The sequence below is a fragment of the Zootoca vivipara genome, chromosome 7 (assembly GCF_965207765.1).
Source record: "Zootoca vivipara chromosome 7, rZooViv2.hap1.1, whole genome shotgun sequence".
Taxonomy (NCBI): Eukaryota; Metazoa; Chordata; class Lepidosauria; order Squamata; family Lacertidae; genus Zootoca; species Zootoca vivipara.
The window spans coordinates 89,607,567-89,632,400 of record NC_142590.1 but is presented as its reverse complement, the minus strand read 5'-3'; the positions used below and the strand labels follow the sequence as shown (position 1 = coordinate 89,632,400).

The following is a 24,834-nucleotide window of genomic DNA, read 5'->3' as shown; positions in this document are numbered from 1 at the left end:
ATAGTTTTGTGTTCTTGTGTTCCCACAGTGCGTCGCTCACAATGCACTTGAGTGTGCCCGGGCAATCTATGCCTACGCCTTACAAGTCTTCCCCAGCAAGAAAAGTGTGTGGTTGCGAGCAGCCTATTTCGAAAAGAATCATGGAACCAGGTATGTCACATTCTTGGTTCTGCATGATCCCAGCTCATCATGATAGTTACTTTTGCAGGGTGTGTGTTTGCTTTCACCTGTTGCATCCTGGAGGGGAAACCCCTTTTGTAGATAAAAAGGTAAAGGGACCCCTGACCATTAGGTCCAGTCGTGACCGACTCTGGGGTTGCGCACTCATCTCGCATTATTGGCCAAGGGAGCCGGCGTACAGCTTCCAGGTCATGTGGCCAGCATGACAAAGCCGCTTCTGAAGAACCAGAGCAGCACATGGAAACGCCGTTTACCTTCCCGCTGTAGCGGTTCCTATTTATCTACTTGCATTTTGACGTGCTTTCGAACTGCTAGGTTGGCAGGAGCTGGGACCAAGCAACGGGAGCTCACCCCGTCACAGGGATTCGAACCGCCGACCTTCTGATCAGCAAGTCCTAGGCTCAGTGGTTTAACCACAGCGCCACCTGGGTCCCTTTTGTAGATAGGCCTATCCTATTTAAGGAAGAAGCTCTCTGAATATCCTTCCATGATCCTTCTCATAGGATTCATTTTTTTAAAAAAGTATTGGTTACTGTGATCCATAATACATTTAGTAGACTGCTTGAAAGATGCTTATTAACAGCGTATCTTCTGGAATATGCAAGCTACCCTTGCTCTGCTTCTTATTACTCACCTTCTCCACTTATGTAATGAACCACATTGGAGAGTGTTTTCCAGAAGCTGATTTTGTAGTTTTAAGTGGGCAGCGGTTTGTGTCGTGGTACAGCTTTTCCTACAGCCTCCTTGATTAAATAAGTGAGGAAAGGTTATGGCTCTGGGCTCTTGTGACGGTAGCAATGGCTTATACTGGCTGACAATACGCGGAGCTCAGCATTCTGGGTCACTGGTGCTCTCATTCGTCCCCGCAGGGAATCCTTGGAGGCTCTCCTGCAGAGGGCCGTGGCTCACTGCCCCAAAGCCGAAGTCCTCTGGCTCATGGGAGCCAAATCGAAATGGCTTGCTGGAGACGTCCCTGCCGCCAGGAGTATCCTGGCTTTGGCTTTCCAGGTGAGTGCGCGTCTCTTTGCATGGCTGTGTCCATTACCATGGGGACAAGACGTGATGTTACAAGCAAGAAGCACTCTCTGTGTTGAGGGATTGTATTTTGTTCCATGGCAATGAAATGTAGCGGAATCCCATAGCTGGAATTTCTTGATCACCAGAATCAATCCACTATGTGCCCTTCATATTTAAATAAAATGTTGGCTGTAATATCCTGACTTTTCTTTACCCAATATTTTGGTCTTTCCACTAAGTCTCTTGGAAATTTGGATAAAAGATTAAGCATATTGCTTAATCTTTATCACAAGTGCTTCAGCACTGAGCAGCAGCCTTCCTCAGTGACCGTTTTTTTTGCAAGAAACAGTTGAATTCTAAAGATTTATATATCACCCTTCAGTGGAGCATGCAGAGTGGTTTAGAAAAATGAGATAAAGATACAATAAATAAAAATAAAAAATGCATTAAAAACTCTGGGGGAATGAAAAATGCTTGATACCTAACAGATTATCATGTTGGCAGCAGGGGGGCCTCTGGGGAGTCTGCAGAGTGCTACCATGTTTTAGCATTTCCTGCAACATTACAGGGATGAAGGTAGCCTTGCCAAAAGGTCAACACCAAGCAAGTGGCTGTTTTCAGGTCTGCACCAGTGCTGCCTGTACATCTCGATGAACTTGTTTGCACTATTAGAAGTTGCACCTGCCCACTGCTCTCTCCTACCGTGACAAAGGCCACCACATCAGGAGACTGAGCCTGGATCTTGTGGGGTTTTCTGTGCCAGAAGCTGGTGATCACAAGCCAGTAGTGAACATATTTTATACTCTGCTCCTCATAGGAAAACTGCCAGCTGGATTATTTTACTTGAAGAGCTCTGTTTTGAGTGTGTTAATGAATTCTCAGGATTGGCAGACAAATATTTCTGAGTAGTCATTTGCTTGTTTAAAAGCAGTTGTTTAAAAGAATTTTGCCTGGAGGGAAAGTGCCTAACTAAACCAGCAGCACCTCGATTTGAGGTTCCCAAGGAAGGAACCCAAAGGAAGTGTGAAAAAAAGAGGGTTTGCTTTGTTGCTGGCATGGTCAGACAAGGCAAGTCCACAGCTGCCTCCGCTGCTCCCATTGGAAAGAGGAGGTTGGCATCACTGTCTTGTCCCAATTGAAACAAAAGTGATGTAAGTTGGGTGGGGCCATCAAACGGAGAGTCATGCGTCGATGACTGTGTGTTTCCTTGATGAGGCCTGCATGTTTTGCAAATCATTATTTGGAAAATTAACATGTTTCTTAATTTTTATATAAATGTTTGTGTGTGTGTGTAGTGCCCCACATTTCTCTCCCCCCCCCTCTCTCTCTCTCTCACACACACACGGAGGAGTGGTAGGATATTGGCATGAGAAATAAATAAACAAACCCTGTGTTTGGTGCGTGTACCATTTCAGCACTGTAGCTGATCCATCAGAGATCCATTGGCAGCTTCCACTGAGGAAATCAGAAGGTGGTATCTGACTCCTGAACTGCCAACAGGACTCTGTAGCATTCGGCTTTCATGCACCACACTCTGTGAATAATATGAAGTGCTACCTCTAATGGAATAGAGCAAGAACAGGGCTGGTGGATGTCGGAAGAAGCAAGCAACATCCTTTTAACGCCCACCACTGCTTTCCTTTACATATATTTGTCTGCCCTTCTGTTGTCGTTATCCAGGCCAACCCAAACAGCGAAGAGATTTGGCTGGCTGCTGTGAAGTTGGAATCTGAAAATAACGAATATGAAAGAGCAAGGAGATTGTTGGCCAAGGCTCGTAGCAGCGCCCCAACAGCCAGGGTAAGCTATTTCAGCGTTGAATGTCCCATCAGATGTCAAAGAGAAAAACAGCTACCAGATTTTTAGAAGACATCCGAAGGTAGCCCTGTTTAGGGAGGCTTTTAATGTTTAATAGATTATTTTATTTTATTTTTCTGTTGGAAGCCGCCCAGAGTGGCTGGGGAAACCCAGCCAGATGGGCGGGGTATAAATAATAAATTATTATTATTATTATTATTATTATTATTATTATTATTATTATTGAAACCACCACCACCCAGCCCCCAGTGAATGTATGAAACTGCCTTTACAGAACTGGACTCATTTCTCTTGTCTAGTCTAATGGTGATGGTTTGAGCAAAAGGGTCTTTTCCAATCCTTCATCGTTAAAGTCTTTCAACTGGAGATGCTGGGGACTGAGCCTGGGACCTTTGGCAAGGGGAAGCAGCTGCTCTGCCACTTAGACATGGGACCAGTTACAGTCTGGGTCTTTTCAATGGTTTTGCTTGAATTGCCTTTTAATTTTTTAAACATCTTGCTTCCCGAGGGTTCGTTGCCCAGTAGAAACTCGATTAAATTGGTTGAAATGAGCAGCCAAACAACAGTACAAAAACTTCTTCATGGGGCATGATAGCTCTCGCAAGCTGTGGGTGCGTTTGGACTGGAATACGTGTGGTCTGGCTGTGACAGTCTTTGAGATGATCTCTCTCTCTCTTCCCCTCCATCCTCTTAGGTCTTCATGAAGTCTGTCAAACTCGAGTGGGTTCTTGGGAACATTGCTGCAGCTCAGGAGCTCTGCGAGGAAGCGCTGAAGCACTACGAAGACTTCCCTAAACTGTGGATGATGAAAGGGCAAATAGAGGAGCAGGAGGAACTGATAGAAAAAGCCCGAGATGCCTATAACCAAGGGGTAAGGGCACAACCTGCTTCCTTTTCCTCCTCCCTGCCTCCTCCTTATTCCTTGGGGAGAAGATGGAACGCTCCTGCAGTAGCCTCTGCAGTTGAGCGTCCCTGTGGAAAGCCAAACAGGAGCAGCAGAGGTCAGGCTCCTGGCTCAGACCATTGCAGCCACTGCATCAACCTTGCAGTCAGTGTCAACATTTTATCAGACACATCAGCAGTTCTTCTCTCACTCCCACCCCAGTATTCTTGCATGCCTTTGCGTTACTGTTTGGCTTGGACAGATTTTGTCCGTGACGATTAATGAGTCGTTCCAGGAAAGTGACTGACTAGCGAGGCTGCTCTTAAGTACCTGATCAATAAACCAGGCTCTCTAAAGATGTGCCCAGCTCAGACTTGTTAACGGGAACAGTTTTCTAAGGACAAATAAATTCTTGTTTCCCGCACCCCCATTCCATGATGGTGCAGAAATAATTCCGCCTGCAATGAAAAGAGTCCAATCCAATAAATACTTGCGGTTTGTAGCCACAGGTCTTTTCAGCAACCGAAGTGTCTGTGACTGCAGTTGTGTCCGCAGTCGTGGCCTCTTGAGTAAGGCTTTATTCCCTTCCAAACAGCTGAAGAAGTGCCCCGGTTCCATACCCCTTTGGCTGCTGTTGTCCAGGCTGGAGGAGAAGGTCGGCCAGCTCACCCGAGCCAGAGCCATCTTGGAGAAGTCTCGCTTGAAGAATCCAAAGAACCAAGACCTGTGGTGAGCAAGAGAACCTACGGATATTTCGCGTCTTTCATTTCTTAGAAATCTCCTGCAGCTTTTGTAACCTCTTGAAACGTGGGGCTCTTCCCTCCTGCAGGTTGGAATCTGTGCGATTAGAATACAGAGCTGGACTGAAGAACATCGCCAATACGCTGATGGCCAAGGCTCTACAAGAGTGTCCCAACTCAGGTGACGGAGGGGTCATTTCTCTTTCGTGTGTTGGCCTTTGCTTAACCTTTGAGTTCTTTTAGAAACACAACCCTCTCAATTAGCATCACAACTTTAGGCTAGCTGGCACGCCTCTTCTAAAGCAACCTCAATGTGCCCACCCTTTGTACTGTGTGAGCCCCCCTCACATGACACCTGTCTGCAGTTTTTCCTTTTCCCTGTCCTGGCCATTAGGGACAACCATACAGTGTGAGAAGGATCTGCGGTTATTCTCTCAATGCAAATAGCTATTGGGCAATCCATGGGTTTGAACTTCGACATTGCCATGCCTCTTTCTGGTCCACTAAGCCCCAGTCTATGTAGGCCTCATTCTCCTTCGAAACTCATCAGACGTCTACCAGATGGTGCATGTTTCAGTTTCCTGACACATCTCCCTCTGGAGGCTTGTACTCAGTCTTGTTTGCTTATCTCTGAAGAGATGAGAGCTGATGCTTGAGAGAGGCTTTGTTTGGGTCTATCTGTGGCAGTTAAAATTCTCTATGTGTGGTCCTAATGAATGGCTGGCTTGCCCACACCAAAAGAGCCCAGAGCAACCTTAACGCTTATCTTCCATGCCAAACCTCCTCCTATGGAGAGAGGGCCCTCCTTTGATACTAAGCAAATAAAGAGATTGAAAACGGTCAGTTCAGCCCACTGGGGCTTATTTCTTGAATGTTGAGAAATGAATGCAGCGATGGAAAAAAAAGTTCTTTTGTAGTAATCACTGGGATGTTTAAAATGTTTCTTTTTTATCTACGTAGTAATTAAATGAAGGAAGGGGCTGATTTGGGGAGGTTGAGTTGGTTGCAGATGTAGGATATGAAGCCCTTTAAAACAGGCATAGGCAAACTCGGCCCTCCAGATGTTTTGGGACTCCAACTCCCATCATCCCTAGCTAACAGGACCATTGGTCAGGGATGATAGGAATTGTAGTCTCAAAATATCTGGAGGGCCGAGTTTGCCTGTGCCTGCTTCAAAACACAGTCGTGAAAACACATCTGTGTAGGTCTCCTTTGCAAGATTCAGGTGTGCTGCTTGAGCTCATCCTAGCTACCCAGATGGGGTGGTGACCTCAGCACAAACCAAGCCCCTCCCAGCCCACATGGGATATTTCCCCCTCAGCCCAACCCCACCAGGTGGTGCAGAGCTGCTATGCTAGCTTCCTGGCAGGTACAAAGGGTCACTGTTGCTTATCTGGGGGAATGAGCTGGTGTGGAGGTCAGCGCAGTGCTTGAGTGTTGCATTTGCTGTTCCAGTGTGCTTGCATCACACCAACCTCCCCATCACCTTCCCAACCTCCCCTCCCCAGTAAGCAACAGCGGTTCACCTACTGGCAAGCTAACATTTCAGCTCCACTCCACCTGGCGAGGTTGCTGCTGAGCAGGGACATGCAAAAGGGACAGGTGAGAAGCACCATTCAGAAACACACTGTTCAGTTTGGGGATCTCAGCAATCTAATCCAGGCATCCCCAAACTTCGGCCCTCCAGATGTTTTGGACTACAATTCCCATCTTCCCTGACCACTGGTCCTGTTAGCTAGGGATCATGGGAGTTGTAGGCCAAAACATCTGGAGGGCCGCAGTTTGGGGATGCCTGATCTAATCCCTTCTGTTTGTGTTGCCAGTATTAGCATCTGCAGAGGTTTTAGTCTTCAGAGAGATGCAGAAGTACCGAGCATCTGCTGGCAGCAAATGTATGCAAAACTGCCTAAATTAAAACGGTGGAGTCTTTTTTTTGTGGGAGCCTCCTGGCTTGGAGGTTATAATACCTGCTGTGAGCGAGCGGTAGCAACTTGCCATTGTCTGTTATCCGGTCCGATTTCAACCTTCTTTGACTTTTAGGGATCCTATGGTCGGAAGCAATCTTCCTAGAGGCAAGACCCCAAAGGAAGACCAAGAGTGTGGACGCTTTGAAGAAATGTGAGCACGACCCCCACGTCCTCCTGGCTGTGGCCAAGTGAGTAACGGTGTCTGCAATCTGACTTGCAGGGTTTATAAAGCCTTCTTTGGATAAGAAAGGTCTGGTACATTATCTGGAATCCTAAGTAGTTCAGGATGATCAGGTCCCCCCCCCCCCCGGTGGACTTTGATTAAAGGCTGAGCAATTAAGAAGTTGCATGAAGTTAGGAACAGTGGGAATATGCTCTGCACAGCTCTTCTTTCCCCTTGCCTCCTTTTCCTTTCATACTCCCAATTTCAGGAAAAAAAAACATTTCCCATTTTTAAAGACTTGTGGTAAATTACAAAAATTATGTGTTGTGTTAAAAACAACCAGTAAGCATTGTACAAATCCCGGATCTTCCTATCTCCAGCTTGAGCAGCTTTTAATAAGTTGGAGCAAACTGCATATGATTTGATTTTGATGCATAGGCTGGAGTGGCTGACATTGGCTTATTTACTTACTTACTTAATTCCATAAAATTTATACACTGTTTGATTGTAAAAACAACAACAACCCACAATTGAAGTGATTTACAAAGAGATAAGACAGTAAATTCACAACCCTCCTTGAAAATGTGCAAAAGTTTAAATATTAAAACAGGTTAAAATTGCCCCAGCTGTCTAAGGTAGGCTTGTCTGCACAGGAATGCTTTTAGCCCATTTGTCAGCCATTATCAAGTACTGCAGCCGCTTTGAAACTGTGTTCTGAGAACATTGGAGTTTTCCTCGAATGGAACATGAGTAGAGGTGGACACAGTCTTCTAACAAAGGCAGCTTGCCCTCCTGATATTCCCCTGTAAATGGCACTAGGGAGCATTGGCTGTGCTCTAGCATGCTCTCCCTGTACAGACCCAACAGGCCTGGCCAGCATTGCCCCATGGGACTGCAGCATTTGCCCCTCAAAACCGCCTGCAGTTTGCTCGAGTTCTGCTACAGACACTCAGGAATGGGGTTGTTTAGTACATGACCCGATCAGCACTACTAATTTGTTCAAGGTTTACTTGGCTGTACATAAAATGTATCTTTGAAATGATTCCACACACACACACACACCACTTTGTTAACTTAAAAAAATCCCAGGGCAGATGGATTAAAGATAGCAAAAGGTTAGAAAATTGCACGAATGGAGATAGAAATTTTCAAAACCACTGGAATGCTTGGCTTGGAGACTCTAAACTCCAAGACAAATGGGTAGGTAAACGAAGAGTCCATAAAAACCACCTAGCTTTTGCTGGTCATCTAAGCAACGTTTCATTGCCCTAGTGACCTGTGTCCCTGCCTTGTGATATGGTGCAACCCATAATAATCAATGGGCTTGCAAATGACTTTCAAGAGCATCAGATGTGAATCTTGCAGGTAGTGTTTCTTTCCTCTATCATGCAGCTCAGCTTTCCAGGCAACCTTTCTATCAAATCGCAGCAAATGAGATTTGTTGGTCTTGACTGAGCCTGTCTTTTGATGTGCATAAATTGACCCCTGTCACAACAAAACAAAAGCCAGTGCAGCTGGTTCATTGGGGGACAAATCCTAAAAGTGCACAAGCAGATTTTTAGAACGTGCAGGCAGAAAAGCTCTGGAATTAAGCATAGCCCTTAGTTCTCCCTCCACAGCTGCGCTCCAAGTCTTCGGCTGGCTGCTTCCCAGGTGGATTTTCCGTAGTTAACAGCTGTGCTCTGTTGGAGAAGGGGATCTAATTTGGTTGCAAACTTCAGCATTGTACACAGTCCACCAAGCATGTCTCTTGACGCAGCTCCCATTCATTTCCACCGGGCATGCACAGGAACCACTTCTGCGGCACTGTGCCCATCGTTCGTTCGATCAGCAATCTAAAAAAGTCTTCCATTTCCTAATCCCCTTGCTTGTTGGCAGCAAGCCGAGTTAGGTCTGTTTGTGTGTTTGTGGCAGAGTTGCGGGACCTATCGCCCTCCTAGTATCGCTGGGCTTTCAGCTACCGTCAGCTTTGGCCATGCTGGCTGTGGCTGATGAATATTGGGTCCCGGCAGTATTTGGAGGGTCACTGCTTCTCTATCCCTTGTTTATGGGACTGCTGTGCAGGTGTTGAATGGAGTGCTGCAGGGTGGATGAGCACTGCACAAATAAACTAAAGAGGGTCCATTCTGGCTTGGCTAGAGATGATTTACTGCCTTCCCTGGAGCGACTCATCTTTTAAAAGGCAGCTTAGCATTTGCATTTTATCTCCTTGCAAAGGCCAATATAATATTCTGAAGAGCATCCCAAAAGTTGTTTCCTCTGCATAGGCTGTGTGACTAGATACTGGTCAAGGCAAATGCCCCGATGCAAAATGTGTTATCAGAAAGGTGTTGCTGGTCTCCCCAGTTCATCTCCTTCCTAACTCTCTTTCCTTCATAGGTTGTTCTGGAGTGAACGTAAAATAACCAAGGCTCGTGAGTGGTTCCATCGGACAGTGAAGATAGATTCTGACCTGGGGGACGCCTGGGCTTTCTTCTACAAATTCGAGCTTCAACATGGCACAGAGGTAACTTGAAGGGATCTGCCAATCTTTAAATGGACCCGCTGAGGAGATTTTGCTGATTTGGGGCACCTCAGTTTCCTGCTGCTTTCCATTTCCAAGTCTGCAAAAGCTGAGGCTGAGCAGCATTCCACGTTTCTTGGGAAGGAGCTTCAGTGATCTTCTGTGGAGGGTGAGCAAGGATCTCACGGGAGTTCCTTCACCTGCTCCACATCTCTCCCCTTGGATAGGGCCTGCCTTTCTCAAAAGAGCACTTCTTGATGGATGTAACTCTCTTCCTTTCAAGTGCTTCAGCAGTTCTCTGGCAAATGCCTTTTTAAAAAAAGGAAGTGCTGGGCAATGTACCTGCTACTTCAAACGTGGAAGCAGGGTGCAGTACTCCCAGCCTGTGATTCCACAACTCCTTGGGCAGATCTCAGAGGATCCCCTTTGCAACGGTGAGCTTTTCCATTGGCCCCAACACTGCTAATCATTTCAGCAACTGAATGCACATGACTGAGGACTGTGGAATTCTTAGAGAGGGGTGGGTTGGCCTTCTCAGCTCAGTGAAACTGAAACCACATAATAGGGCAGAGTTTAGCAAGAAACTTGTGTTTCTTTCTAAGCTGCAGTCCTAAATGCACATTCTGGTGAGTGAGCCTCACTGAGTGCAGTGGGACTTCATTTCTGAGTAAAGATATCCAGAATTGCACTGTTCTTGGGGATCCTTTTGGACGTAAATGGTTAAAGCTGACTCCTCTGCTGTTTTCTCCCTGCAGGAGCAGCAAGAGGACGTGAGGAAGCGTTGTGAAAACGCAGAGCCGCGCCATGGAGAGCTGTGGTGTGAGGTCTCCAAGGACACCAGCAACTGGCAGAGCAAGATTGGGGAGATCCTGGTGCTGGTGGCGGCCAAGATAAAGAACACTTTCTAGAGGAGAGAGGAGGCTTTGTTGAGCCACACCGTAACCTCTTGGCTTGGCTTCCACACCTTGGACGTCATCCCCTCAGGCTATGGCTCCTGGAAGGAGTCTGGAGGGCAGAGAAAAGGGGGTGACACTTTTCCCTGGTCAGCTTTAAAAGGAAAGCCAATCCCTCCCCCAAGCGCTTCTTAATGAGCAAAATAACTATTGTGTAGGGAGAGAGCATTATTTACTATCTTAGCCATCCTGAAGCATGAATAGTGGGAACCTTGGCCTGTCAGCTGGCAAGCATTTTATTTCACTCTGCCTGGACTCCACCTGGTGCGTTACCTCTGAAAAGCAACTGAGCCTTTTTAGTTTTCCAGTACTCAGTTTGTCTTATTGTGTCCTCGATGAAAGTGACTCCTAGCTGTTTAGGGCATGGCAGCCTGCGGAACACAAACAGTGAAATATAACCCGTTTTCAAATGAGTTTAGCTGTCCTGGTGTTCCACAAGGGGGATTCTCTCTGACAGAGAATGTTAGGGATCTTCAAGGAAAGCCGAAGACCTTTTCCGGAGTTTTCAGAACTTCTTGTGTGGGAAGCTATGATGTTGAAACCAATTCAGGTTTGCTGCGTAGATGTGACCCCATTGAGGCCTGAAAGGCAACGATTGCTCAAAGACCCACAGGTGGCAGTTGAAAGGCAAAAGTTGAAAAGGTTGACTTCAGGATGAGACCCGTTTGGAGCTCAGTGGGGTTAGGACAGAACCTCAACAAAATGCCTTTAGCTACATTAAGGTAGAGAGACTATTCTCTCCGGAATTAAGACATGTCATCTTTCTTAAGAGGAAAGGTATCACAGGAGTAGAACAGCAGTTGAAAATAGACTTTGCAGTCCACATGCTTAACCATAGAAGTCGGTGGCATAAGGCTGGAAAAGCAAGAAGGGAACCCTTTTCCGTGTCAAACAGAAGAGGCGGCTTTTTGGGAGGACAGAGGTGGGTCGGCGAGGTCTGTGGGTTGTACACAAAGCCCAGCAGGAATGTCACCTGCAAACACCCCAGTGAAATGAATGGGTGCAACACAATTGTCCCAACAGGTTCGTGTGAACCTCCCATTCATTTCACTGGAACTTGCATAAATTTGTCCCAGTGATGGACGTGTGTGGCTGCCCTGGATGAAAGTCTTTTTTCGTGTAGATGGATTTTTTTAAAAATAAATAAATCCCAGCTTGACTCCTTGCTTGAGTCCCTCCCACGACAACACACCAAAGCTTTCCCATCCCCAGATGAAACAACCCAGCATCCCTGACACTTTTCTTTCCCTAAAACGTCTTCTGTGTTAAGATATTATATCTTGAGTGTTTCTGGATGAAACCTTGGTTGGTTTTTTTTTTAAAAGAACATGAACCAATGATGGTTGTACATAGTAAGAAGCTGTAAAATACAATCCTGTTTCGTTTTGTGATACTTTTTTGACTCCGATCTTTACTGCGTGTGAGAGATGAGTGCGGTTGTTTGGAGTTGACCAAAAAACGTAGGTGGGGGTAGAGGCAGAGGGTTAACTATAGGAAAACCTCTAAAGTGGTAGACCCCCTAAATGGGGGGAAGGGGGCATGGATGTTCAGACATTCAGTAGACTAGCCTTTTTCCAATGCCTTGCCCTCGAGATGTTTCGGACTGGAACGTGCGTCACCCCCAACCATGGAAGGCACCAGGCGGGGAGAGACGTCACTTGACAACACAGCAGGAGTAGCCCATGTCATGCCTTTCAGATGGGAGATGTTGTCCAGCAATATCCAGAGGGCGCCACATAAGTTTCCCCAACATACGCCATGGGGCTCTGACTAGTCACACTTCTAATGTTTCCAGGTTTCCCTTCTACATTCAGAAATGGCATGGAGAGAGGGTAGGGGCTAAGGCTAAAGCCGCCCCATTCTTCATTACGATCTCTGTGCAGGCACACACATGAGAACCTGCATGGGAATCTTCAGAGCCTAAAGGTGTTTGGCAACTGGGTCTGCCCTCCATGTCTAGTGTGTGTGCCTTTAGAGGCGGACCCCAGTTCTCCCAGCCCAGTTTGTCTGCGACAGCCATATCTATAATACTAAGAACATCTTTTCTTTTGTGTGATCGCCAAGTGAACTGGACCCGTGTTGTCTCTCTCTGTGTTCTTTTCTCAGTGCTCAAGAGGGGATAACTGCTAGAAGCAATCGAATGAATGCTGAATGGGGCATGTTAATCTTCTACTTCGGCTAACAAGAGGGCTCTTTCACTACACCACTTTTGGGTGGCGGTGGTTTTGTTGTTGCTGATCTTGCAGTGCCAAAAGGCGCCCCCCCCCACTCTTTTATGTAGCTTCACTCCTTGTTGGAGGTGCCAGATTTGGGAGTACAATCTCGGGGAAAGGAGTGGGAAGCGAAACCCGGAAAAAGCCTTTTCTGAAGATTCTGGCAAAATAATTGGGTTCAAAACAATTAGATTCTCCTGGATCCTTCTCCAAACGACTGGGTGGCATGTATTTTTATGCCCAAACTTGATTTTTATATTGTAATTAGAATATCGAAAGTACAGCCCTGTTCGTTTGTTGTTGTTTTTTAAAAAAACCACAGCACTTTTCTGTCAAATGTAAAGGTAAAGGGACCCCTGACCATTAGGTCCAGTCGTGACCGACTCTGGGGTTGCAGCGCTCATCTTGCGTTACTGGCCAAGGGAGCCGGCATACAGCTTCCAGGTCATGTGGCCAGCATGACAAAGCCGCTTCTGGCGAACCAGAGCAGCACACAGAAACACAGTTTACCTTCCCGCTGTAGCTATTCAGTTCTTGGTCCTGAAGGGGAGATTTATTTACCTCCAGCCTCCTCTGCTGGTGGAAAGAAAGAAGCACATCCTCCTTGACCATCATCTCAGTGACTTTGGCGTTTCCTGTGAAATCCTTGGGAGCCTTCGCCAAGCTTGGTCAACCCAGGATTCTGCCTTCAGTATGTGTGTTTGTGCCATAAACCGCAATGCCGGCTGAAGGCTGAATCATGCACACGGCGGTGAATAGATCCAACTTGCTTGCAGTGGGCTGAAGCCCAGCTAAAAGACTGTTCCACTGCTGTATCTCCAAAGATGGTTTGGATTGGCCCAGATCCTGCTGATACACGTGTTGCAGGTCTTGAATTGTGGGTGGTGGGAATAAGGAGCGAAATGGACACTTGGTGTATAAACAAGATCTGCCAGAGGAAAGAACTGCACCTCAGTGGTAGACAATGCTTTGCTCACGGAAGGGCCCAGGTTTAGCCCAGCAGGTAGGGCTGGGAAAACCTGTCTAAAAGCTTTGAGACATACTGCCAGTGTTGACAATTTAAGGCAGATCCTGTTCCTAGAGGTCACTGGGGCCTCCCTCAGTTTGGTCAAACTCTTTTTGGTAGCTTTGAGAACACTGTCCAACCATCTCGTCCTCTGTGCCCTCAATCTTTCCAAACATCAGGGTCTTTTCCAGGGAGTCTTCTCATGAGGTGGCCAAAGTATTGGAGCCTCAGCTTCAGGATCTATCCTTCCAATGAGCGCTCAGGGCTGATTTCCTTCAGAATGGATAGGTTTGATCTTCTCGCAGTCCATGGGACTCTCAAGAGTCTCCTCCAGCAGCTGAGCTACTCCCTGAGCTACAAAGCCCTAAATGTGTTAGTGGCCTTCACCCTTGCGAGCACAGCTATGTCTCCTTGATCACTTGGGTTGCTCTTTGCTAGACCTCTCCCAGTTTTAACCTATTTCTCGTGAGACCATCACAACTGCAGATGTGAAAACCACAGAAGTCTGATTGTAGTGCCCCTACGTTATCTCATTGTTCTGGACTTTCAAGGAATATAAGACAGCGTTTCTCAACCGGTGTTCCGCGGCACACTACTGTGCCGCGAGACGCTGGCTGGTGTGCCGCGACGAGAAGGGCGATTTGCATTGTCACGTCGCTGACCCGCCGGAAAGGAAGCCGGCCGGGTCACGATGCGAGGTTGAGTATTGGCGGCCGCCAGGCACGTGACACTGCAAATCGCCCTTCTCGTCGCCGCACGTCGCGGCAAAATTTAGAGTCGGCATCCAGCCGGAGGCCAGAGAGGGCGCCGCCGCCGCCGCCTGGGGAGGAGGAGGCAGGCGGGGAAGGCTGCGCAGGGCTTCCCTTCGCCGGGCCAGAGCGGCGGCGGCTGCCTGGGGCGGCTGGGAGGGAGGCGGCGGCAGCTGCGCGCCCGTGTCTGCCCGTCTGGGGTCTGTGTGTGCCGTCTAACGTGTCCCCGCTCGCTCCGCAGGCTCTGCGCCTGGTGGGTCTGCCTGGCTACCGCGCAGCAGTTCTTCAGTGGCATGCTTTACGTCTCCCCTCCAAACTAAACTAAATATAGGGCGGCACAGAGTTGGTGTGCTGCGGGATTTTTTTTCATAGAACAAGTGTGCCGTGGCCCAAAAAAGGTTGGGAAACACTGATATAAGAGTAATACAAGGCCACTCTGCAGTTCTAGGCCCTAGCTGTGGAAGTGACCAGTTTTAGAAACACAGAAATTTGCCTTACAGTGAATGAATCGCACTTCTGGTCCATCTTGCTTAGAGGCTCTGCAAGGAGTCCTTCCCAGCTGTATCTGGATATGTCAGGAATTGTGGCTCTTCAGCCAACTACAGTTCATTGGACTACAACTCCCATCGGCCATGCTGGCTGCGGTTGATGGGAGTTGGAGTCCAAAAATATCCAGATTTCCCATCCCTGTCCTAAAGTTACGTATCTATATCGATGGTTCTCAAAGGGTGTGGCAAGTGTGTCAGGCTGGTGTGGTGAGAGAGGATGGCACAGTGTGGCAGGAAGTTCCAATGGCAATCAGAAACATTTAAACATTTCAGGGTAGCATAATATACCGTAATACCATTTTATTTTATTTTGTTTGTGGAATATGGATAGATATCTTTTCAAAATGAGAGCAAGAGCATCAACTGATACAGAGGACACCCCTCTCTTCAAGAGGACTGGCTATTCTTCTGCAGTTCTCGACAATATATTGTTGTGAACAGGAATTTTGAACTCTGGCCAATAGGAAAGATCAGAAAAGAGAAAGGCCTCTTTGTGTTGATGAGGAGACGACAGTTTGTCTCAAATTAGACTTAATATAAACGAGATGACCTGGCAAAAGCAAGCTCATGGATCTCATTGAGTTTGTATGCACACTAAAGGTACATATGTAAGAGGCTTATTTATAATTATATTTCAGGAATTATTCATACCATTGTGTAGCTGCATCATTTTATACTTTCTGGATGTCCCATTATCATATAAAATAGTTTTGTTCTATGTTATAAATCAAGTACCGCTAGGAGTTGCTTTTTTGTTTCCCAGTGTATTTTTTATCAATAAAGAAATTCAGTGCTGCACGAGCAAAATTCTGAAAGTGTGGCCCAGATTTTTAAAAGACTGAGAACCACTGGTCTATATCAGTGATGGGCAACCTTTTAAGCTTGGTGTGTCAAAATTCGCCAAAAAACCGAGCATAACTCGGGTGTTGTGTCACTTCGAGAAAAAAAACATAATTTTGTGATATTTATAGTTTAAATAACAAAAATGTATAATTGTAATATATAACTGTATTTAATAAACCAAAAACTAATTATTTAACCAAACCAAACCAAAAACCCCTTATTTATCACAAAGTGCCCAGAGTTGTTGAGCTTTTTGGGGGAGCTGCTGACCAAAGTTTTGGAGGGTTTTTTGGGGGGGTGCAAAAGTTGCTTTGCTTTTTTTGGGGGATGCCACAAAGCTGCTGTGCATTTTTTGGGGGGAAAGAGAACAGAAATAAATGATGAATAATACCTTGGCTAGAACTAACAGGCAGCACTGACATAGTCTGCCAAAGCGCCAAAAACCCCCAGCACAGAACGGGTTAAAAAATGAATGCTGTTACACCCAATCATCGTCTGCCGAAGCACCGGAAAAAACAGCACAGAAAGAGTTAAAAAACCAATCTCTGGCTACCAGCAGCAACAACAACAACAAATGGGCCAATGGGGCGCGTGCCAGCAGTGAGGGCTCTGCGTGTCACGTCTGACACGCGTGTCATTGGTTCGCCATCACTGGTCTATATTGTGCCTTTGAAAACGTAGTTAAAAACAGCGCAACCCATTGATTGCAGAGCTAAGGAGCTACAACGCATTTGACTTAATGCGCTCATTCAAAACAAAACCATTCATTGCCCTTGTCTAAAGGTTCTCCTTTGTGCAGAAACGTCCACATTAGAGTATACTGCTATACAGTGCAACTTTTTTAAAAAAAGCTTTCCCTCGCTGAGACCTTGCCAGCCTCAACACCAGGGGGCAGTAGAGAGCTGTCCAGCGCCTCTTCTCCCCCTGAAATCTATACAGATGTAACTTTACGCTCCGTTCGGAATTTTTCGTTTAACAATTCTTTTAAAAAAGAAAGGAAAGTCTCAGCCTCCCTATGGTCAATTCAAACAGTGCCCTATTTATGTGACTGTATTCAGTGAGGGGTTGGGGTGCAAGCCCACTCAAAAAAGGGAGACAAGCGATACTTGGCGAAATTGAGGTATGTGCCGGAGATGAGCTTCATTGGGGTTGCTTAACCCCACAGGAAAAGGTTTGGCGGTTGTGAAAGAGGGCAGGCCGTAGCTCAGTGGTTACAGCACCCGCTCTGCATGCAGAAGGTCGCAGGTTCGATACCCAATGGCCTCTACAGGGAGGACAAGGTGTGTCGTCCCCCTTTCCGCAACTCCAGATTGCTGCTGCCAGTCCCGGTGGACAATATTGAGGCAGATAGACCCAATGGTCTGACTCGGTGGAAGGGGGCTTCCTGTGCCCCTTCGTTCACCTCTTGCAGGATAATTGGGGGTTGAGGGACGGGACACGCACAGTTATGGATCCTGCCCCCGGTGAGCATGAAAGGGGAATGTGCAGTTGGTAAAAATGATTATTTTGCCAAGGTTTCATTTTAAATAGTGAGAGTCTACCCCGCTCTTTTTGAGCGTATTTTGAATAACACACTGAAAATCGGCGTGAGAACCATCCACAAACCCAATCATAACAGAGAGCAAGGCAGAAACCTGATACTTTACCTGGTGCTGTGTTTTGCTTCGGTCGGAAGTCTTGGCATTCTAGCCAAATCAGAAAGGTGAAAATGGTGGGTGAGGGAAAGACTCTCATTCACTCATTCATACCCAGACCCTAAAAGGCAGCACTTTCTGACTATTGCTTTATATTTAATTATATTTATTTTACTAGTTCCCCTCCCGTGCCTTTCACAGCGGCCCAGCACAGAGACATTTTCGCAGGGGAAGGTTTTGTATGGTGTTTATTTTCCTGGCAAGGAAACGACTGTTGTCAAAAGATTCCCCTGCTAAATTTCCACAACTATCCACTTAAAAAACAACAACCAAAAACCAAAAGCAGGCACGCAGTCAGTTAAAAGAAGTGAGGAATCTATCGCTAAAGCAGATAAGCAAGAGCATTCTGGAGTGTTAAAATACATACTGAAAAAGGGTCTGAAACGAAAAGTCTGGACACTTCAAGACTGGCGTTCAGACACATTATGACAAATCCAGGTTGTGCAATTAGTGCTGCAAACCTGATTTCTCAAAATTCATTCATCCGTTTGTTTGTGTTTGGATTGTGTCTTTTCCCCAGAACCGGGGCAGGAGACAGCTCACAAAATTTAAAACGAACACGGATAAAGCACAGATAATTTAAAACTTTGCAAAAAAGTAGGTAAGCTACAATGGAATTCAAAGCTGATGTAAAAAGAAATCTATTTTAATGTAGGTAGTAAAAAGGGGTGTGTGATGGGGAAATGCACCTGAAAGTGTGGGAGAGAATAATTGAAAGGGACTCTGAGGATCATCTAGTCCAACCCCCTGCAGTGCAGGATAAGACTTCTTTGGCAACGGCATTGAATCTCTCTGCAGTCGGATCAGCATGAACGCTCACTGAATAACCAATGTTGCCTAATCTTCCTGAAAACAAATCAGGATGAACGCTCCATAGACAGGCAGCCTTCGGTTTCCTCCTTCCCACAGTTCCTTGGCTGTGTTGCCCAAGCTTCACAGCTCTTCCTTAAAAAGAGACCTTGTTTTGCATGTGCAGCACAGATGAGCGCAAGAAGGAGCCCGACAGGATCGGGCCAACAGCCCACCTTGTCCAGTCCTCCCCCAGTGGCCGATAAGATGCTTTTGGGAAGCCTGCAAACAGGACCTGAGCACTCGAGATCGCGGACAACCGGTGTTTGTGGGTTAGGCTCCCTCTGATCTTGGTGTTTTCATAGCTGGTATTCATTGGTAGCCTTTATCTTCCACGAAAGACACACAAGCCTTTAAAAACCACCTGATTTGGGTGGCCACGAAGGCAGATGAGGGTGTTTTCCAGCCCAGGGATGCTGCGGGATTTTGTTTGGCCTGCATTTTGAGGCAGAACAAACCAATTCACAGGCACACAGGACCTCCCCCCCCCCCCCGAACCATGGTGCGAGATATAGCACAGCAATCGGTCAGCTATCCCACTTCTCCAAATGCTGTGATGTGATTGTTGGCTGTAAGAACATGCACACATGAATGCAGAAGATATGAAGAAAATGCACTCTTTTTTCCATCTTCTGTTTTGTTTTTTTACAAATTATTATTTTGTTGAAAAGCAGGGGTGGGAGGTTGCCAATTTCAGTGGAGGGAGGGAGGGAGGATGCTTAACCCTTCCCGCGTTTCTCAAAATCGGTGGTGGGGACTGGAAGAAGACCAGGAAGGGAAGGGAATCTCCCCCAACCCCAGTGCTGCTGTTCTCCCAGTTACAGCCTTCGCTCTTTTGTGCTCAGTCAGAGGGAGTATGGGAGTTGCAAGTTGCTAGCTTAGTTCTGAAAGGGTGGAGAAAGCAGGGGTGGATTTCCTCATCGCCAAATGTCCTCGGAGGGATGATGGCATGGAAACTCAGGACGGAAGGAAGGAAAGAGTGGAGGGGGGAAGGAGAGAGAGAGAAGCGACAGGGAGAAGGGTCAGAACAAAACAACCGGAAGAAGGAAACTGGAACAGGAGAGGCTCACCAAAATAGCAGCCGGGGGGGGGGAGGCGAGGGACGTTTCCTCCCAGAGCAGCCATGGGGGGCAAGTGAGGGGCTGGGGTTCCTGAGGAAGGCCCAGGAAAGCCTTCAAGGCCTCTCTGCATGCACCTGCGCCCAGCTGGAATACTGCATACGGTTCTGATTGCCCCTTGGAAAAAGATGGTATTCTATTGTACTTATATTGCACTTTCTCCCAGCCCGTGCGTGATTCTACAGATTGCAGAGAACAGGGCAGCTGAAATGCTGGAATGAGAATGGAGGTGGAGTTATTCCCTACAAGGAGAGACTGAAGCATCTGGGGGTTTTCTTAGGTGAGAAAGCAGACAAGGGGGAAGAATAATACTGGCAAGTTCTGCAAACGCAGTGAGGAATCTGGAAATCACGTCCGATGAGGAATGCTCGATAGCTGCCTGCAAATATCCGAAGGGCTGTTTTGGAGCAGATTGGGCAGACATCCCGAGTGCAGGACTTAGAGCCAAGGGATGTAAATTGGAGGGAAGCAGTTTGGGGCTAAACATCAGGAGAACCTTTCTGATGGAAAGAGCTCCCCTCCTAACAGCAAAAGCAGTGGCACAGGCTGTCTCAGGAGGACTGCCTTTGCTCTAGGCATTTAAGTAGAGAACGGACGCTCATCAGCCGCAGAGATTGTAGTTGCATCTTGCCTTGCAAATCCTGCTCTGAGCGAACGGGTAAGGTCTAATTGCCCTCCAAGACCCCTTCCAACTCAACGATCCTATCACAACCCTTTGAAGGTCTGGCTGAATTGATTTTATTCCATTTGTCACGACTCGGTGTTTTTATTCTTCCGTTTCCCTTTTCCCTGGCTCATGTGTGATTTTTTTTTGTTTTGTTTATTTTTCATATTTACTTGAAAGATTTACTCCCCGGATAAAATAGAGGCTCGTTAGCTACCCTGGATCATTCCTGCCGGTCCTGAACTGAAGGGGCAGCATGTACATGCATTTCCAATTAAATAGAAAATAAATATCCTCCACCTCTTCCAGCTTTGCAAGCGCACGGCCCGGTGATTGTGGTTAATAAGAATTCATGGGCCAGACTTTCGGCAGACAGTCCTGATTTTTTGGAGCCGTTTAGGGAGGGTCCATCTGTTGTCCTCTCACTGGCTCCAGACAGACAAGAGGAATTCCGTTCAGGATGCGACGGGATGGGACAGGCCGACAGAGGGCAGGCAGGCAGGTGTGTGAAGTACAGAACAAAGGGAAAAGGGAATAGAGAATCCCTTGGGCTCCGATTGGGTGTGTACGTGTGTGAAGAGAGAGACTTTGGATAAGGGATGACTGTCTGCAAATCATGAGCAGGCAGCCCCCATTACCTGCCCTGCCCAGCATTTTTAGATAGGTATCCTGGCCACCAAACCTTGCAGATCCAGTTCAAGCTTCACATAGTACAGGCCTCCTCAAACTTGGCCCTCCATATGTTTTTGGCCTACAACTCCCATGATCCCTAGCTAGCAGGACCAGTGGTCAGGGATGATGGGAATTATAGTCTCAAAACATCTGGAGGGCTGAGTTTGAGGAAGCCTGATATAGTAGGTTAAGGCCGTGCTCATGGAAGACAATCTTACTCGGTTACGAGCGATCACCAAAGAAGACGAAGTTAAGAGCCTGCTGGATAGAACCAGTGGTCCATCTATTCCAGCACTCCATTTTCACAGTGGCCAACCAGATTCCTGTGTGGAATCTGCAAGCAGGATTCGAGCATGAGGACACCTTTCTATGGTTTCCAGCAACTGGCATTGGGGAGCATTGCTGCCTCCGACTGTGTAGGCAGAGCAGAGCCATCCTAGCTAGCAGCCATCCATAGCCCTCTCCTCCAGGAATTTGCCAGTGTGGTGTAGTGGTTAAGAGTGGTAGACTTGTAATCGGGGGAACCGGGTTTGCGTCTCTGCTCCTCCACATGCAGCTGCTGGGTAACCTTGGGCTAGTCACACTTCTCTGAAGTCTCTCAGCCTCACGCACTTCACAGAGTGTTTGTTGTGGGGGAGGAAGGGAAAGGAGAATGTTAGCTGCTTTGAGGCTCCTTAGGGTAGTGATAATGCAGGATATCAAATCCAAACTCTTCTTCTTCTTCTTCTTCTTCTTCTTCTTCTTCTTCTTCTTCTTCTTCTTCTTCTTCTTCTTCTTCTTCTTCTTCTTCTTCTTCTTCTTCTTCTTCTGCCATCCAGGTTGGCAGCCACCACTGCTTCCTGAGGGAGGGAGCTCCACAGTTTCTCTGGCTTAACAGGCTTATTAACAGGGTTTTATACAGCTCCCTTGCAGGGCTCTTAATCGAGGCCTGCGGCAGGTTGTCTCCTACACCAAAGGGAAGGCTGAGGGAGTGGGGGGGAAGCTTATATTTAGGAGGGAGCTACGCAGTTCACACCATGCCTGAACTCCTGCAATGCCTCTTTCTATTCCTACCCACCAGGCATGGATCAACAAAAGTGTTAGTTGATGTGTTTGTAGGATGTTCTCCTCCTTCCCAGAACCGCCATCAGCCAGCTATGGAGACCAGCAACTGTGGATTATTAGGTGTAATTTGTAATCTGTCTTGGATAGGTCCAGATTCAGCTGGGGTGTCTTGTGCCCAAGTGAAGGTTTTTTTTTAATTTTGTTGCTGTTTTATTTTTCTAGCCCCTTTCAACACAGTACTTCTAGATAAAAGCATTTAATCCAATAAACCTGCGTCCTCAACTGGAGAAATAGAGATATAGCTACGAGACATCGGTTGAAGGGTGAAGCTGTCTTCTACTCTGGTTTCTTTCAGTTTCTGATATTTCAGTTCTCCACATTTCCCCACAGGCATACCATCCTAGTATAAGGGATTCCACAGCAGACTTTCGACCTATAGCATGGACCTCTGCTTAAAAACCTCCGAGGAAGGAGAGCCCAGAACCTTCTGAGGGAGACCACTTGACTGTCAAACAGCTCTCACTGTCAGAAAGCTCTTTGTGATGTTTGGTCGGAATCTCCTTTCTTGTAACTTGAAGCCATTGGTTCGAGTCCTACCCTCGGGAACAGGAGAAGACAAGCTTGCTCCTTCTTCCATGTGACACCCCTGACCAGCCGTGTGTCAGGAGTATGGGCAGGAGTCAGGCTCTGGGGCCTGTAGTGCTTTGCAGGACTGGGGCATGCCTCAGCTTGTCCTGGAGAAGCAAGGCGTGGCCACACAGGTGAAGTCCTCAGCTTGTGCTGGGGAGGCAAGGAGTAGTCACCCAGGTGAGGCCACTTGAGATCTCACTGCACCTGGTGGCAGGAGCTGGGAGGGATAAAAGCCCAGCATTTCCCTTCAGCTCTTGGCCACAGCAACGCTATCCCTGCCTGGTTGCATCTGGCCTCCTGTTCCTTGGACCCTTGCCTTGTTGCCGCCGTGCTTCTTGGACTCCTGCCTCGCCTTCGCCTTGCTCCTGCCCCGTGGACCTTCGCCTTGCTTCTTGTTCCTGGATCCTTCGCCTTGCTCCTTGCTCCTTGGACCCTTGCTTCGCCTTCGCCTTGCTCCTGCCCCATGGACCTTCGCCTTGCTTCTTGTTCCTGGACCCTCGCTTTGCCTTCGCCTAGCTTCGTACCCCGTGGACCTTCGCCTATGCCTTCGACCCTGCTTCTTCACCACCATCTTGCCTCTGGTCCTGACGCCCGCCGACCCGACCGTGACACCGTGTCTCTCCAGGATTTGAGACACGGGTCTTTCTGATCTCTGCTTGGCAGCCTTGAGCATCACACCGGGGGCCTTCAACATGTAAAACAATGTGCTATAGATACCAATTCCATTCTAGTTGGCGTTCCTCTGACGCACCACCTCCCTACCCTCTGGTACTCTCCATATACCACACAGACTCCTGAGGTTTCCTCCCCCTAGGCCTCCCCTATGGCATTGCATCTCCACCCATCCTCCGTTGCCTCCTGCCTCGAAAGGAGACGGGATTGTTTTTCAAGAGAACGATGCTCCCCCCCCCCAAACGGTGGAGTCAGCGCTGGTGTTCCTTTGTCAGGCTCTGCACAGCATTTTACGGTGACAATTAACAAAACAAACACAGGCCACTCTCGGGTCTGTTTGCGATTATTTGCCTTAACGATTCCCCAGCCTCGCTCTCGGGCCTTTTCTCATGCGTGGCCCTGCGCCAAGCGGAGGGGGACACAGTTGTCGAGTACGTCTTCCAGAAGCTCTTCTGCTTTTTGGTGGCGGCTTCTGGCTCCACGAGAAGGACCTGGAACGCCCCGGCATCTCCCAGAGCGCTGACAGGGCGCCAATGTGCCGTCAGGCCAGTCCCTGGGGCGCCTCGCGAGTGTGGGAAACTTCGCTCCCTCGCAAAGACCTCCCCGCTCATGCGTCGAAGTGCCGCACGCCGAATTTTCAATATCTGCAACACACTGTGCCCAATTCTCCTCACCCTCTGATGCATATATGAGTATGTTCAGGTTCCAGTTCCATTAAAGAGTCTTTTGATGCAAAATATCAATACGGCATTTGGTGTAGAAGTCTTTTAAACAGTCAGATAGAGGCCACAATAATCCGAAATCAGACTATATTGATACCGCGTTTGATGTAAGAGTCTTCTAAAATAAGGTACAGTGGTACCTCGGTTTACAAACACAATTGGTTCCGGAAGTCTGTACTTAACCTGAAGCGTACTTAACCTGAAGCGAACTTTCCCATTGAAAGTAATGGAAAGTGGATTAATCTGTTCCAGACGGGTCCACGGAGTACTTAAACTGAAGCGTACTTAACCCAAGGTATGAGTGTAATTGGTTCCGGAAGTCTGTACTTAACCTGAAGCGTACTTAACCTGAAGCGAACCTTCCCACTGAAAGTAATGGAAAGTGGATTAATCTGTTCCAGACAGGTCCGCGGAGTACTTAAACTGAAAATACTCAAACCGAGGTGTACGTAAACCGAGGTATGACTGTAGTGTCCACAATAATCCAAAGTCAGAAGCCAGGACAGGGCCCTGTTTTGGTGTCTTTAGCCTTCGTCAGCTAAGTTTAAGGAGGTCAGAGAACAATTGGGTACACGTTGACCTCCTTAAACTTAGCTGACGAAGGTTAAAGACACCAAAACAGGGCCCTGTCCTGGCTTCTTTCGATTATTGTGGACGCTACCTTATTTTAGAAGACTTACATCAAACGCGGTATCGATATTGTGAGGGACAAGGGATACAGGGAAGTCCCTCCCATCTTAAGTTCCAGCCCATCACCAAGCGCTGGAGAGAGTAAGGAGAGCTCTGCCTCCAGCGGAGAGTCAGGAAGTGGTGTCCGAGGCTCAGGCAGGGTTGTGGAGCCCATGCCCCAGGTGGGACAGGAAGTTGGACGCACAGGGGGGAGGCCAATCCCCCCAACTCCCGAATTGCGACGCAAACGTAGGGGGAAGAGGTTGGGTCTGCCAAAGTTGTGGTGCTGGAAGAAAACGCGCCAATCGCCATTCGGAGGTTCTGACACCTCACCTTAAGGATGCATTTTCATTGCTCTGAACACTGTAAATAATCAGCACTTAATAAAAGCCTTAAAAGACTATGCTGGAGTCGTTACTCTAGAGTAGCCATACCAGGCCCTCTGACAGATATATTCTGACTTCGGATTATTGTGGTCTCTATCTGACTCTAAAAGACTTCTACACCAAACGCCATA

At 47.6% G+C, this 24,834-nt stretch overlaps 1 protein-coding gene across 1 annotated transcript in view; it reads left to right on the top strand.

Moving 5' to 3' along the window:
- PRPF6 (pre-mRNA processing factor 6) overlaps positions 1-11,617 on the top strand; it is a 30,076-nt gene extending 18,459 nt beyond the window's left edge. The window contains exons 13-21 of the mRNA XM_035122786.3: positions 29-150; positions 1,050-1,188; positions 2,878-2,997; positions 3,710-3,886; positions 4,494-4,627; positions 4,728-4,819; positions 6,679-6,793; positions 9,148-9,274; positions 10,027-11,617. Of these exons, the coding sequence (XP_034978677.2) occupies positions 29-150; positions 1,050-1,188; positions 2,878-2,997; positions 3,710-3,886; positions 4,494-4,627; positions 4,728-4,819; positions 6,679-6,793; positions 9,148-9,274; positions 10,027-10,179 (1,179 nt within the window). The 3' untranslated portion in view covers positions 10,180-11,617. The remainder of the gene's footprint in view (positions 1-28; positions 151-1,049; positions 1,189-2,877; positions 2,998-3,709; positions 3,887-4,493; positions 4,628-4,727; positions 4,820-6,678; positions 6,794-9,147; positions 9,275-10,026) is intronic.
- The last annotated feature ends 13,217 nt before the right edge of the window (positions 11,618-24,834 follow it).